The following is a 15,065-nucleotide window of genomic DNA, read 5'->3' as shown; positions in this document are numbered from 1 at the left end:
TGAACCAACAAAAGTTTATGTTCTTACATGTTTCGTTCATCAAGATAATTTTCACAAATGATCACAACTTTTATACGTTTTTAAGTAAAAGCTTTTAGTTAGAATATTTGCAAGATCACAAGAGTCCCAATGGTGAACTGGATGTGCAAAAATGCTTATTTCTGGGTTTTAAAAACTGATTCCTGTAGCACTCTATTATTCAATGAAATCATACATTTATTTTACCCATTTTATTTGTGTGCTAACTTAAAGAGTTAGTTCACCCAAAAATGAAAATTCTGTCAGTAATTACTCACCCTCATGTTGTTCCAACCCCGGAAGACTTTCGTTCATCTTCGGAACTCAAATTAAGATATTTTTGATTAAATCTGAGAGCTGTCTCACTCCTTCATAGGCTTCTATGGGATCGAAACCTGCCGGCCCAGAAACGTTAGTAAAGACATCGTTAAAATAGTCCAAGTGACTACAGTGGCTCAACCATAAGTTTATCAAGCGACGAGAATACTTTTTGTGTGCAAAAACCCCCCCAAAAATAACGACTTTATTCAACTATTCATTTTCTTCCGTGTGGGCCTCTGACGTGAGTACATGCGCAAGAACTGAGAAGATGACGCAGTCTCAATTGAGACGCGGTCTCGATGTAGTGTTTAAAATGGTTCTAAAGTGTGCATTTCCTGGATGTCCGAAACGTGAGAAACCAACGAGAAAACGTAAAAGTGCCTTACCAATGCCGCAAAATGAATGGCTTACCTTTCACACTTTCCCATCAAATGATCGTGAGCGTCATCTTCTCAGTTCTCGCGTATGTGTCGTGGCGCTCTCGTGAACACACATCAGAGGCCCACACGGAAGAAGATTAATAGTTGAATAAAGTCGTAATTTATTTATTTTTCACGCACGCACAGTATTCTCGACGCTTGATAAACTTAAGGTTGAGCCACTGTAGTCACTTAGACTATTTTAACGATGTCTTTACTAACTTTTCTGGGCCGGCAGATGCAATTACCTAGCAGCCTATGAAGGAGTGAGAAAGCTCTCAGATTTCATCAAAAATATCTTAATTTGTGTTCCGAAGATGAACGAAAGTCTTACGGGGTTGGAACAACATAAGGGTGAGAAATTACTGACAGAATTTTCATTTCTGGGTGAACTAACCCTTTAACATTTTAATAGCAAGCTTAATATCAATTGAGTCAATTCTTTCATGCACTATGGAGAACTATGTGTGTGGTGCACATAAAAACAGTGTCTGTCAACCTTGTCATTTTTATCCAGCTTTACCGAGTCAGCAACTTGGTCTCTTGTTTATGCCTCAATGCCTCCCTTGAGTAAATAACTGTGTGGTTAACTATGAATGGTGTGTATTTCAAGAGGGAAGAGTAAATGTCAGGATATAATTTATCACCCAGTGATCCATCCTCAAACTTCATTCCCTCATGGACTAAACATCATCACTTGTATGTGTGGAGTTGAAAGGTTACAAGAAATTCTCACCTAGTACCAAGAAGCGTACATCCTGAAAGCTCTGCCCAACATCATTCTGAACTTCACACCTGTATTGTCCAGAGTCGCTCGACTTTAAAGGACGAGTAAACAGTAGGCTGCCATTAGATGTGTCCACACCTGCAGGCATTGGTGCGTCCAGCCTGCGGAGTGACAAAAGACAGATTATCAGTTTAGAGCTTGTTGACAACAAGTTTTGCAGAAGGAAGTCACCCTGAAGCAACCTTTGAAGGCCCTGAAAGAACTTGTGTGACATTATTTAGAACAAAATCAGACCAAAACAAAGTTTGCCAACAGTTTTCCAGAGCATACTTTCTGAAAAGTTTGCTCTGACTTGAAAACACCTTCGAACTACCCTTGGTCTGTGGCGATTTAGTAATAGGTAGGTGTGGCTCTGAGGCTCTACCTTCTTTGACATGGAAATCTTCTCTGGCTAATCAGACACGAGTAAAAACATGAACGAACTGGAGAGCTTCTTTATAGTGGAAATTAGAGTTTTAATTCTAATTGAAAGAGACACTGACACGTTTTTTTTAAAGCTGCTTTCTTTAAAGGGGTCATATAATGCCATTTTTGTACAAGCTAATATGATTCTTTAGGGTCTAAATTAAAAGTTTGTAATATACTTTAATTAAAAATTCTCATTAGTATTGTAAGAAAACACTCATTTTACCTGGTCAAAAACAGCTCTGTTTTCAGCACGCCGTTTAAGTGCATGTGTCTTTAAATGATAATGAGCTTTGCTCACCCCGCCCCTCTGTTCTGTGGGCGTTTTGCCACAACAACACATGTGGAGTGTTGCCTTGACAACAGTTGAGGGTATATTTTGAAGAATGGCTGCGGGAGTCTCTGAGGACACTGTGCAACCGTATCAATTTGAACCGGAGTCGGAAAACAGGACGTTTTTGAATGGTTGGTTAAAGTCCCTGTAAAGGCAATTCTAAAAAAAAAATTCTAAACACATTAGAAATGTTAGAAATGTATTGATAAAACATATTACAAAGACTGTGAACTGTGAAGTACTGAATTGTGGAGTTAGACCGTTAAACAGTTTTTCACCATTGCTGTGTTCCAGATTTTTTGGGCGGGGCTAAAACGGGGGCTCGATGACGCACTGGAGCCCCTGAGCTCCTGGACACGCCCCTACTTGATGACGCATCGGAGCCCCTGACGCTGCCCCTCCCCTAACAATATGGCACATTCATTCACATCAGTTTGCCGATCGCGAGTTACTGTCAGTACTATTAGTTACTACAGCCTACAGTTTGCTAGCTAGCTATGCCTTCGTCACGGAAATGCGTACTACCTGGATGCGATCACGTACAAAACAGATCGGTGTCCTTAAAAACGATCACATCAAGAAGAGGTGGATTAATTTTGTGAAGAGCCACCTTGATGGAGAGCTTAGGATCACCGCCAAAATACGCCTCTATAGTGATCATTTTACACAAGATAGTTTTATAAACTTTAGTCGGAGACAACTGGGATTCACTGATAATCCGCTGTTACTGGTGAATGAGGCCGAACCGATTATCTCCCGCCTCGGCCTTCATCCTCCCGTCTCGCCGACAACTGGTGCCATCGTCGGCTGGCTTTCGTCAGCTTTCCCGCGAGTGGGCGTGGTTTCAGCGCAGCCAGCGGACACGCCCCCAGCGTTTGAGAGCAGAGACTACTGCTCATTTTTGCAAGATTTTGATAGCTTATTTTATGTACTTGCCGGCTTTTTTTATCATTCAAATTTGTCTGGGTGGCTAATAACACCTTTTTCTGTGGTGTGACAAACTCAGAAAACATACTTAATTTTGACTTTACAGGGACTTTAACGTAATGTCACTTTTATCTATCTTTGTATGTACTGGCAGGGTAGAGTAGTGAGATACGAACACTATGTGTTTACTGATGTATAAGTTAGTTCATTGACAGATTGATGTTACAGCTAATGGTCATGAAAAACTTTTTTCCGGTAAATGTAGGCTTGTCCGTGATGCGTAACGTTATCTATGCAGTGTTAGGTACAACTGTCAGGGCTGAAGTACAAAATTTTTACTGATCTGTTTAAAAAATAACCAGTCTGTGAGACTATGACAGTCATTAGGCAAATAAACAACACATACTCAGACAGGAGCTAATACCTTTTTCAATGTTATCGTTTATAAAGCAGTCTGGTGAAATGATTCGCGCAAAAATGAAAGCATTGACGTTGATCGTGGGGAATATTCCCTTCGAAAACAAAACTCAGCCACTGCGTCTTCAGCGGTTCGGATTTAGGAACATCAAAATGACTGCTGTGTTCCTTATTACACCCAAGAACAGAACACCACACCACAATCGCTTAGACGCCATTCTGCTCCAGCGTATCAACAATGCGGACTATGATGACAACTCGCTCAGAGCGGGTCTGTGTTGAAACGCTGCTGTCAATCAACAATCGTGGGAGGGGCGTCCGATCGTGTGACGTCACACGGTCGAACGGCTTGATTTGAGACAGGGGAAAACATATAAGGAGATAAAAAAAAAACAGTGGATGGATTTTTATCATTTTATGATGGTTGTGTACAGGCACTGCCAACACACATTTCAGTATCAACTTGTAAAAGTGCATGTACCATTATATGACCACTTTAAAGTAATCTATTGTATAAAGTGCTATTTAAATAAATGTAACACATTTTTGTTGTGTGTTCATTTTGATATTTAGAGGAAAGCACGTAGCACATATTTTACATATTCATCAAAATGTCATTCTCAGCAGCGTGGGCTGTTCACTAACAGTATACTTAACAGTATTTCGAACTTCTCTTTCCCCCTAAGCAAAATGCAAAAAATTACTTTGCCGTGAGCTTATCGGGGCCTTTATTCTCATCTACAACCATAGCTCGATTTTACCATTGAATTGACATGTCTAATAAGATTATAATGTAGTGTAGATGAGAGCACAGACCTGGTCCAGAGGTACAACAGAGCTGGTGGGTTGGCACTGGCTCTACAATCCAGCTGTACATTTTTTTGTCCCACGTACCATGCGTCCTTCTGGCCCATCACAGTAATATCTGGAGCAACTGTAACATAATTTAAATGGTTGTTTATTAAAAATTCAGTGTTGCATAAAATTAAAAGGCAGAACATGAATATCACCTTGCCATACAAATATATAGCGCTTAGCAAAATTTTAATCCTTTTCTTTCTTCCACAGAACACAAAAGAGGATCTTTTTTGAGGCTGGGTATTGACACATATTTCTTCTTGATTCGATTTTGATTCGATTCAATTCCTATACATCAGGTACAATGCATGTACATTTTTTTAAAGTGTTAGTTCACCCAAAAAAGAAAAAAAAGTCATAATTTAGTCACCCTCATGTCGTTCCAAACACCTAAGACTTTTGTTCATCTTCGAAACACAAGTGAGAAACTTCTGTCCATTGGTTCTCAGCTCGCACTTCAAGCAAGCATGCATAAGCTTCCATTTACCATATCTTATGTGTGCCTTGATGAATGTTTATATGTGAATAAAAGCCTAAATGAAATCTGTTCATCATATAAAGTGATCGTGTATCTTAAGAACATTTAGACTAAACCACTCAATTCATATGGATGAGTGAAACAGTATCTCTTTATGAATTTTTTGGAGCGTCAAAGTGGTAGTTGTGTGGACTGTCAATGGAGGGACAGAAATCTCAGATTTAATTAAAATATCTTCATTTGTATTTCAAAGATGAACGAAAATCGTACGGGTTTGGAACGACATGACGGTGAGTAAATTACAGAACTTTCACTTTTGGGTGAACTAACCCTTTAAGGAAAAATATAATGCTGTAAACTATACAGGAAACCCCAAGTTGGTCCATTACTACAATATTAAAGGTTAAAATGAACAATAAACTTTTTATTTCCAAGCAATAAAACTATAAAATTATTTTAATGAGACATTAAAATTGAGCATGATACCATTCTCACGCTTTGGACTTGAGTCCCAGAAACAGAAAGAAGAGACGTGATTGGCTAACTAAATTACACAAAACCTCAGGATACTGAGGCTTAGCTGTGGCAAAGAAAATAAACTGACGTGTAATATTGAGAGAAGATTCAGGAGTGAAACAGTCAGAGAGCCTTGAGATTCACCCCAGCAGTCTATATAACACCAACATGATCAAATTCATATCAACATGGGCAGTGTTATACTTTCTTTCTTATTGAACAATGTAAACCACAGTTGCACATTTAAACACTACATTGCAAATAAATTAATTAATTATCTAAATAAGACATTTTCATCTTTTTCAGTAAAATACTGTATAGAAACATTTTTAAAATGTAAAATATTTACTTGAAGATGTTAAGACTTATATTATATTAAGAAAATATATCTTACATTAAATTTAGATTACTTACCACAATTTCAAATTGTTTCGCTCTTATTTTAAGCATAGATATCACCATATTTATGTAATGTTTTGAACAAAACTTACCATCTTAAAATTTTGCTTCAAGTAAATATATTGTGTTATAATGATATAGTAGATATTGTTACTGGAAATCAAAATTTTGCATGGTCAGCTCTGTCTATGATTAAACCATTAGTATTAATACATGTATGAGGTTGTAAAGCTCAAAAGTAGTTTTCTCATTTTCAAACACTTTGGAAGGCAATTTGTGATTTATTAAGTACTAAAGCCTCTCTCTGTCAGTATGAACTCTCCCTCTTGTATTTCCGTTCCTGTCGCTGCCCTTGCTGTGCTCAGATCAATATTTCATAAAGCGCCTCCATTAAGCTGCACGCTGTTCGAACAGACAGCAGCCAACAGTTCGAGATGCCAAAGGAAAGCGCATTGAGAATTAAGGCGTTAAAATAACTCCTATATTGAGAGTGGCAAAAGTGAGCTATCAGTGCTCATTGTAACATACAGAGAACCCATGGAACTCTTGAAATACAAAACAGGAGTAAAGTGAGAACGTCAATAAAAGCTATTCACACTCACAAAACACATTGAGCTTGTAGGGAATGCGGAATTCTTTAGATAGGGCTGGGTGACGAACAACGCAGCTGAGAGAACGGCCAAATGCATCCCGGGTGGGGGCCAAGATGTAGTGCACTAAAGTGGTGGTAGTGCCTTCAGGCTCCTCCTGCGAGACGACTGATGTCTGACCCGGTAGGTCTGATTCCCAGAACACCTCTGCCGCTGGGCGACCCCTTTCAGCTGTACACGTCGCCACCAGTGTTTCACCATCTCCAGCCATCAGAGACAAGGAGCCAGGAGACACATAGACCTTTGGCTCCACTAAAGGGAAAAAAAGAGAAAGAGATGAAACAAAACTGAACAGTAAACTCTAAACTAAACAATGCCAACAGGCTTTCACCGCATTTAAAAAACTGTTGATATTTTTTTTTAAACATATTTGAATATATAATATAATGCATATTATTTGATAAAAACTGTTGTTCTACTTTTTACATATTTGTGAGAATTAAACTAAATATATTTATTTTTATAAATACGCTAGCATTCAAAATTCCGAGGTCAGTAAGATAAAAAAAAAAAAACCTAATACCTTTATTAAGCAAGGACAAATGAAATTAATTAAAATTGACAGTGAAACCCTTTATAATGTTCCAAAATGTTTCATTTCAAATATATTAAAAATATTAAGCATCACAACGGTCTTCAACATTGATAATAAGAAATGTTTCTTGAGCAGCAAATCAGCATATTAGAATGATTTCTGAAGGATCATGTGACACTGAAGACTGGAGTAATGATGCTGAAAATTCAACTTCGAATCACAGGAATAAATTATATTTAAAGATATGTTAAAATAGAAAACCGTTATTTTAAATTGTAATAATATTTCACAATATTACTGTTTTTACTGTACTTTTGATTATAATACATAAAACACACAAAAAATCTTACCAACCCTAAACTTTTAAATGGTACTGTATAGAAAATATATTTGAAATAAAATTAAATAAAATGAATCAATTTTTGTATTATTTATTACAGACCTTGACTACAATATTACTCTAAATGCACATCTCAAGAAAACAAGAAATAAATAATACAAATATATGAAAGGGTCAGGAAGAACTGTTTAAAATGTGTTATTGCTATTGAACCTACAGGATGATATACAACAAGATGAATAAATAAGGAAGGGGGAAAAAAGTCATGTAAAGGGTGGAAAGAGGCCTTTGTACACTCAGAATTGATTGATTACCCCAACCCCACAAATTCACATTAAAAATAGATGATCTAAAATTACTGAGTAGAAGTACCACAACATCACTGAGTGCATCTGAGTGGCTTCTGTCTCTACAGATAAGTGGCATATTAGTGTCTTAATATTACTGAGAGAGTCTACATGGATTTACAGAGAACAAAAGGATATACACATTGTGTATTACAGCAGAATCAATCATTGTGAAATGTTTTGCTGCCATGATTTGTTCAGCTGCCCTGTGCAATAAAACCCCACACTTGTTGAATTAAAACAACTGACTCAATTTCAACTATTTTTTATTTCTGAACAAATAATATAAAAACATTAGACCACCACTCACCTCAAAGGTTGCATTCACACTACAAGACAGTGTCCAATTTCGATTTTCTGCTCAACTCGTTTTTTGATGTTGTTGTTTTTAGGATGTCTACAGGACCTTATCAATGTGGCCCATATAACTGGTTTAGCAACACACATGCATATAACACCTACTCTGGTATGTTTATAAGGTACTCAATGTGATATCATACATTGTTCATTATTACATGGAATTAGAATATCTTATAGTCTTATTTAAATGCATCAGGATTACCATTGCCAACTGTGACATGCTCTTTAAAATAATCATAATAACTATATACTGCAAATTTGTGATTTTTTTTAAACCGATACATTTCTGTTTTATTTTATATAGTAAACATTTTTTTTAAAATACAATAATTTTTTTATTGACAAGTGATAATAATCACAACAGATTTGAATAACTATATATTAATAAATGTATAAACCACAATATTATATTGAATCATGATGCAATATTGACATTATAATGCATTTATAGGTCTTTGAGTGAGTCTCACCATTAATGGATGCAGAAATCATACGGCATACAAATCTGACACATTTTTAATTTACAGTATTTCCACATACACTACCGTTCAAAAGTTTGAGGTCTGTAAGTTTTTTTTTATGTTTCGTATTAAAAAAACAGAAAAAAAACAGTAATATTGTGAAAAATTATAACAATTTAAAGTACTTTTTTTGTATATATTTGAAATATTTTTCTAAAATGTCATTTATTCCTGTGATGCAAAGCTGAATTTTCAGCATCATTACTCCAGTCTTCAGTGTCACATGATCCTTCAGAAATCATTTTAATATACTGATTTGATCCTCAAGAAACATTTATAATTATTATCAATTTTGAAAACAGTGCTGCTTAATATTTTTGTGGAAACCATGATACATAATTTTTCAGGATTCTTTGATGAATAGAAAGTTCAAATGAACAGCATGTATTTTAAATAGAAACCTTTTGTAACATTATAAATAACTTTTTACAACTGAATGCATCCTTGCTGAATAAAAGTATTAAAGTGTAAAAATCTATTACTGTACTAAATGAAAATCGGCACAAAATCGTTCAGATACAATGTGATTTTTGCTGTTTGAGATTTGACCCACAGTATTGTGAACGCAGCCATAATATCCTTTATTAATAAAAACGTATAAATCCAATTTTCATTTGTCCTTTTCCCTCTTTCCTTTCTCCATACTCTCTCTAGAGAATTGCAACAGCTGTGCTCTTAAGAAACAGTTTACCATGTGGGCCAGGAACGCCAACTTAATCCTTCACGCAAGGCCGTCTGCTCCACACACCTGTTCTACTCTGTTTACAGGCCGCTCCTGTATACAAGAAATCGAAATAACCCCAGGGACCCCAATGCTAAATATAGCCCTGCGGCACCTGAACGGGGGGGAACCACAGTGCATCACTGAACGCTGACATCTGAGTGCCAAGATCAGACCCACCCTGCATTCATCCAACCTGAACCCTATGCCATCTGCATCACACTGGAGCTCTGCTGACTCAGAGCTTGCAGGGGCATCTTGGCAACTCATTCACACCCAACCCTCCTGAGTCCTGATAGAAGAAATAAAGAGCCAGCTGATCTGATGGCGCGGGTTGTGGGTGGGCGAAGGCCCTGGAGAGGGCCAGGGTATTGATTTATCATCAAACAGGGCAGGATTTAGGGCTGGGTCACTGTCGCCTACATAAATCCAGACCCAGAACATTCCTGTTCTGGGATGCAGACCACGGCTGTCGCCAAAACCGCTGTTCCTCAAACAATTTCTGTCATTATAATGGACTGCAAGTGAAAGCAAAATAATTATGTTAAAAAAGAGGAAGAAAATGAATTGTGGGTACAAATTACACCGCTTAGCTTGCGTGCAACATCTGATGTGTTTTATTGTAAAAATTCACACGGTCACTGAGAATTCCAGCAATGACTCATCACTGTTAAATTTACAGGAATAGGAATGGCGGCTTTTAAGCTTGTGTGCAAAAACACACAAGTTCGAAGCAGCTGATTGGCCACCGACTTTTATAGTTTTAGGGTTTTGAGTAAATTTCTCTTTTATCTTTGAAAACGCCATGGAAAAATATGGCATTGCTATAACGTCTGAATCTGTAATGCCATTACAGACTGGATTGATAAAATTCTAACTTTTGGTTACCACTTACAATAAGGAAAAGATTAGCTTTGGGTTTTTTATGTCTTGCAGGAACCCAGGAAATAAACAAGGAGAAAAAAAAATGGCGCCCCGCAATACAAAAATAGAACAGGGAATGTACTATCATGCCAGTGTGTGACAGATATTTTTGTCATCTCTGTGGCGTTTGACAACACTTCATTTCACTCAAGCAGAAAAGGGGCTATTTGAAGGGTGTTTCCACCCCTTTCTATAATTACAATACACAAAAATAAGCCATTTCAACACAAGTTTCTAAATCATAACTTCCCTATAATTCCAGTCTTGTTTTCAATAGAGAATTTTTGGAATGGTAGTTAATTACTTTGAAGTGCCTTGCATATTTAAATGCTTTGATATTGCTTATGCTTTTTTTGTGCTTAAAACCAATAAACAAACTTTGGAAAAATATGGATGGATGGATGGATTTATGACACAACAAGCTATAGGGTTCAGGAGGATTTCTAATGTTTTACCAAATGATTCACCTGAAAGAATTCACAACTAGATCACAAAGATGTACTTACCCATAATGTCCACAGTTGTAGATGCCTGCATGTTTCCAAGTTGGAAGGTGACCACTTTACAAGTGTAGGTCCCAATGTCGGCAAAACTCATGCCCTCCAGGACAATGGACACATCATGCATTGAAGGCTTGATGAAGTGCACCCGTCTGCTGTACTCCTCAGCTATGGAGGTCCCGTACTGGGGGTTAAAGACGGCCAAAGTGACGGTGCCGGAGGGCAGCCGGCGTTCCCAGGAACTCTGGGTCAGGCTGAGGTCTGTGCTGACCTCCACCCTACAGGTCAAAGTAACGTTTTTCCCCAGCACTGCCGTCACCTGCTCAGGAACCACCACCTTGTTGGCCCACACACCTGGTGAGATACAGATCATCAGGAATCATGATACAGGAAATAGATCAACAGTCTACAAAAGACTTATTTAAGAATTTTTTTTTTTTTTGCATGTCCTTTGTATCGCTGCCATCTTAAACAGGTAAACAGATTTTTAATGATTCTTATCCTCCTAGTTATATAAAACCTTGTGTCCAAGCCTCCATTACTAACAAAAAAATTTCATGTTAGACCTAGAAACAGCTTTGGCCATTTCTGATACGCTAACAAGGAGGCAGCATTGTACAGTTCAACAGTTTAATAAGCAAATTAATATTGAGTAACTTACATTTTAAACACAATATTTCTAGTTAATTTGTCTGTTTTTGTAAATAGTTCCAAACAAAACCAAAGCCACAGCGTCTTCGAACAACACACAGCAGTAGTGCTTAGTTCCTGAACGAATCGAGAGTTTTTGAATGAATCTGTTGAATGATTCAGTGACTCGCGCACACTACACCTACTGGCGTAACTATGTAATTAGCAAAAAGAGTCATTGAAAAATCTCCACCACTAATTGGACTGACAGTCTGTTTGGAACTAACACAGACTAGTGGAGGCAAGGCAAGGCAAGATTATTTATGTAGCACATTTCATACACAATGGTAATTCAATACGCTTTACATAGAAAAGGAATTAAAATAATCACAACTGACGCATAAGAAATAAAAATAACAATAAAAGTAGAGAGTCCTGAATCATTAAATTTAGGGCGCCCCTGTCTGAAAAGAAGAGTCAGAGAGCTTAGGTTCGCGGGACACACTAGTAGCAACTCCCGGTTTCTTAGTGACCACACTGTCATCCTTTGATGGTTTCCAGTGCCCCTCCAACCCCTTAATGGAGTGCAGTGACACAAACAGTAAAAAGTTCCAGTGTTATATTGACACTCTTGATTCGAGAACCGAAACTACTAACTGATGTATAAATAATGCAAAGCAGTTTAGAAGTATCTCACAGAAACCTTTTTATATTATACCGTGAATCAGTTTAAAATGTTATATGCGCTTAAACAGTTCCATCTGTCTAATCTTGCTGACATCACTTTCATCAGAAGAACCTTTGAAAGGTCATAACTGAAGTACAGTAGTGGGAGATCCAGTAAGGCAGATAATGAGGGCTCGTGTTTTCCCCAGCCTTAATTACGCCCCATGCGGGAGGCCTTCCTTCTCAACTGCGGCAGACTGAGAGTGCTGTGCCACACAGCCCGTGCTTCACATTCATAATGAGCACCATACAGACCCCCGCGTCACGCTGCGGGACGCTCCGACTGTCCTCTCAGTTAACCGTCTGAGCACCTTGCCAAATAAAAGCCACTGGAACAAGATGAAAAACACCAACAGCCAATTTGGGAGTTCTTTTACTGTTTAATGGGTCTCTTTAATCTGCATCTGTGCCCTTTGCATGTTTACTTGAACACACCGGAGTTATTTGCTGATACATGTAAACATGATATTCTGGTGAGCTGGCAGTTAACGTTACAATGGCTGAGATTGATTAAAAAAAGATGTTTTGGAAAGAGGAGAACATCAGGAATGAGCGCAATCATACTAATTCGTGAAAGTGAACCACTATTGATGATGTATGATTCAATAAATCTGAGTGTTCTCACTCACTTTCCTGACATGCATAACTGATGCACTGCAAGCAGAGAGGATAATATCTCGTTTCTGCTTTTGCAGTACATTCGCAGCAGATAGGCACAAGTGCTGACGCTTTGAAAACCAAAATATAACAGTGAGATGAGCAACGCTATTTGTACCCAAATAATACAATGTGAACACAATCCAGCAGGGGGAGGGGGAGCAATCGAACTCGGGTTCAGACCAGACAATCGAACCAAGCGTGAAACCCTTAAATGTTGGCAAAATTCACATTTTCTTCTCAGTAAACACAGCAAAAATATTGATGACTCATACTGCACTGCACAGTTTTTTTGTCCAATTATATGCCTCTACAAAAAAATACCTTAAGTATATGTATACTATCTTTCAGAAGGTTGGGGTCAGTAAGATTTTTTATTGTAAAAAAGTATTTTATGCTCACCAAAGCGGCATTTAATTGATCGAAAATGTAGTAAAAACTGTAACGTACAATATTTTTGATCTATTTTAAAAAAAGAACAGTATTTTACTTGAAATGTTTTGTAACAATGTAAAAGTCTTTAATGCCACTTAAAGCCGGGTGCACACTGTGCGATTTATAAGAGTCCTTCACGATTGTTGCTTGTCAGACTGTATGAACAATGATCATCGCTGGTATCAATGTCACACTGTAAGATCTCAGTTGTCATTAATATCAAATTGTACGACAGTCAAGACGCGTTAAAAACGGACGCACGCAAGAAAACTTGTCCGGAGTTTTACATCATCAATTATTGACAAGTTCGGTGATGTGAGCTGCATTACATTCGGGATTGAAATGCTGGCTACAAAGAAACCTCTAATGTTACTTTTGGTCACGACTTGTCTTGAAAAACAAAGACAATTTGACAGTCGTCGTAGGACAAGTCACACTGCAGGACTGTGAGTCAAATCTTCTGACACTGCCAGAATTAAGGTCAAATTGTATCGCAATGGTCATTAATCGGCTGTCGGTGAACATGTCAAACTAGCGATCAAAGACTTCAGATTTTAGCCAAGGTCGAGGAATCTTTTAGGATTTGCAAAAATTTGTCTCAGACGGCCAAAATCGCACAGTGTGATAAGATGAACTTATGGTTCTGCATTACTGATGTAATTCTTGTTCGCTTTGTGTAAACAGTGCTTTACAGATAGTTACACTTCCATAGTATCCTTGCATGGATATGAAGCAAAAGTTACCAGGCTTGTTGAAAGATGAGAAATATCACTAAATTTGATCATTTTAAGAATGAAAGCCAATGGGGTCCATTGTGTTCCACAGAAGAGAGAAAGTCATGGAACAATATAAGGGTGAGTGAATGATGACAGAAGTTTACATTTTGGGCGAACTATCCCTTTAACGGTCAGTTCTGGTGAGTAAACAACAGCACACTGCAGCTTAGCCTCATTCAAGAAATCATGGTGTTCTGAAAACAAAACAAATGAAGACGTTTCCATAAAGATCACTGGAAAACACCGAAAAATTATAGGTTACAGAATGAGAGCTGTGCAAAACATATTCCGAGAGAAACACAGAGCAGTGAAAATAAAAATCTCCTCAGTCATTAAAGCCCACAAATTGCTGCATTTCAGATGGAAAAACTGTTAATCGAGACACTAAGCTTTCCACTTACGACGGTTAATGCTGCTTGCACAAATGACTGCTCTAAGAACTATTCATACCATCAAAACACAAGGTAAAATCTATGGTATTTAAAATACATAGAATGGGTATACGAGACCATATCATAAAAAGTGGGTCTATGGAGGCACTAAATAGTGGCTGATATTTTGAAACCTTGGCAGCTGCATACTGGTGGTAAACCTCTGCTATTATATCTTGCCTGTATGGGTGCAGGCTCTCCCTCTGCCTGTTCCCCTACCCACCCTGTAATTGCGAGAATACCACCACACACACACACACACACACACACAAACACAAAGACAGACAGGAGAGAGAGAGAAAGAGACTGAGAGAGAGAGAGAGAGAGAGAGAGAGAGAAAGAGAGTGTGTGTGTGTGTGAGTGAGAAAGAGAGAGACAGAGTACACTGCAATCTAGCTGACTGCTTGAATATCAAATTTGCTGAGAGAAGAGGATCACCCATTTCAATTCACACTGAGATCGTTAAAGAGTCATTTACGTCAATCAGCAAACAGAGAGCAGGGTGCTGCACCCGTTTACCTGTAAGACCCAAGGGAGGACTCTTCTGTTAAAGGGATTCATTTACTCACCCTCATTTCAATCGTAACTGTTTGACTTTCTTCTGTGGAATATTTGTCCATACAATCAATGAAT

General features: G+C 37.8%; 2 protein-coding genes across 2 annotated transcripts in view; both read right to left on the bottom strand.

The window, feature by feature from the left end:
* The window catches only part of mrm3a (mitochondrial rRNA methyltransferase 3a), a 526,058-nt gene that overhangs the window by 453,868 nt on the left and 57,125 nt on the right, over positions 1-15,065 (bottom strand). The window lies entirely within an intron of this gene.
* The window catches only part of nectin3a (nectin cell adhesion molecule 3a), a 36,637-nt gene that overhangs the window by 5,420 nt on the left and 16,152 nt on the right, over positions 1-15,065 (bottom strand). Inside the window, exons 2-5 of the mRNA XM_084419715.1 lie at positions 10,784-11,131; positions 6,482-6,781; positions 4,445-4,562; positions 1,495-1,646 (exon numbers count right to left, since the gene is read on the bottom strand). Of these exons, the coding sequence (XP_084275841.1) occupies positions 1,495-1,646; positions 4,445-4,562; positions 6,482-6,781; positions 10,784-11,131 (918 nt within the window). The remainder of the gene's footprint in view (positions 1-1,494; positions 1,647-4,444; positions 4,563-6,481; positions 6,782-10,783; positions 11,132-15,065) is intronic.

This window comes from Rutilus rutilus (assembly GCF_951802725.1).
Source record: "Rutilus rutilus genome assembly, chromosome: 9".
In the NCBI taxonomy this organism is placed as follows: domain Eukaryota; kingdom Metazoa; phylum Chordata; class Actinopteri; order Cypriniformes; family Leuciscidae; genus Rutilus; species Rutilus rutilus.
This window is presented reverse-complemented; position numbering and strand designations above follow the sequence as displayed.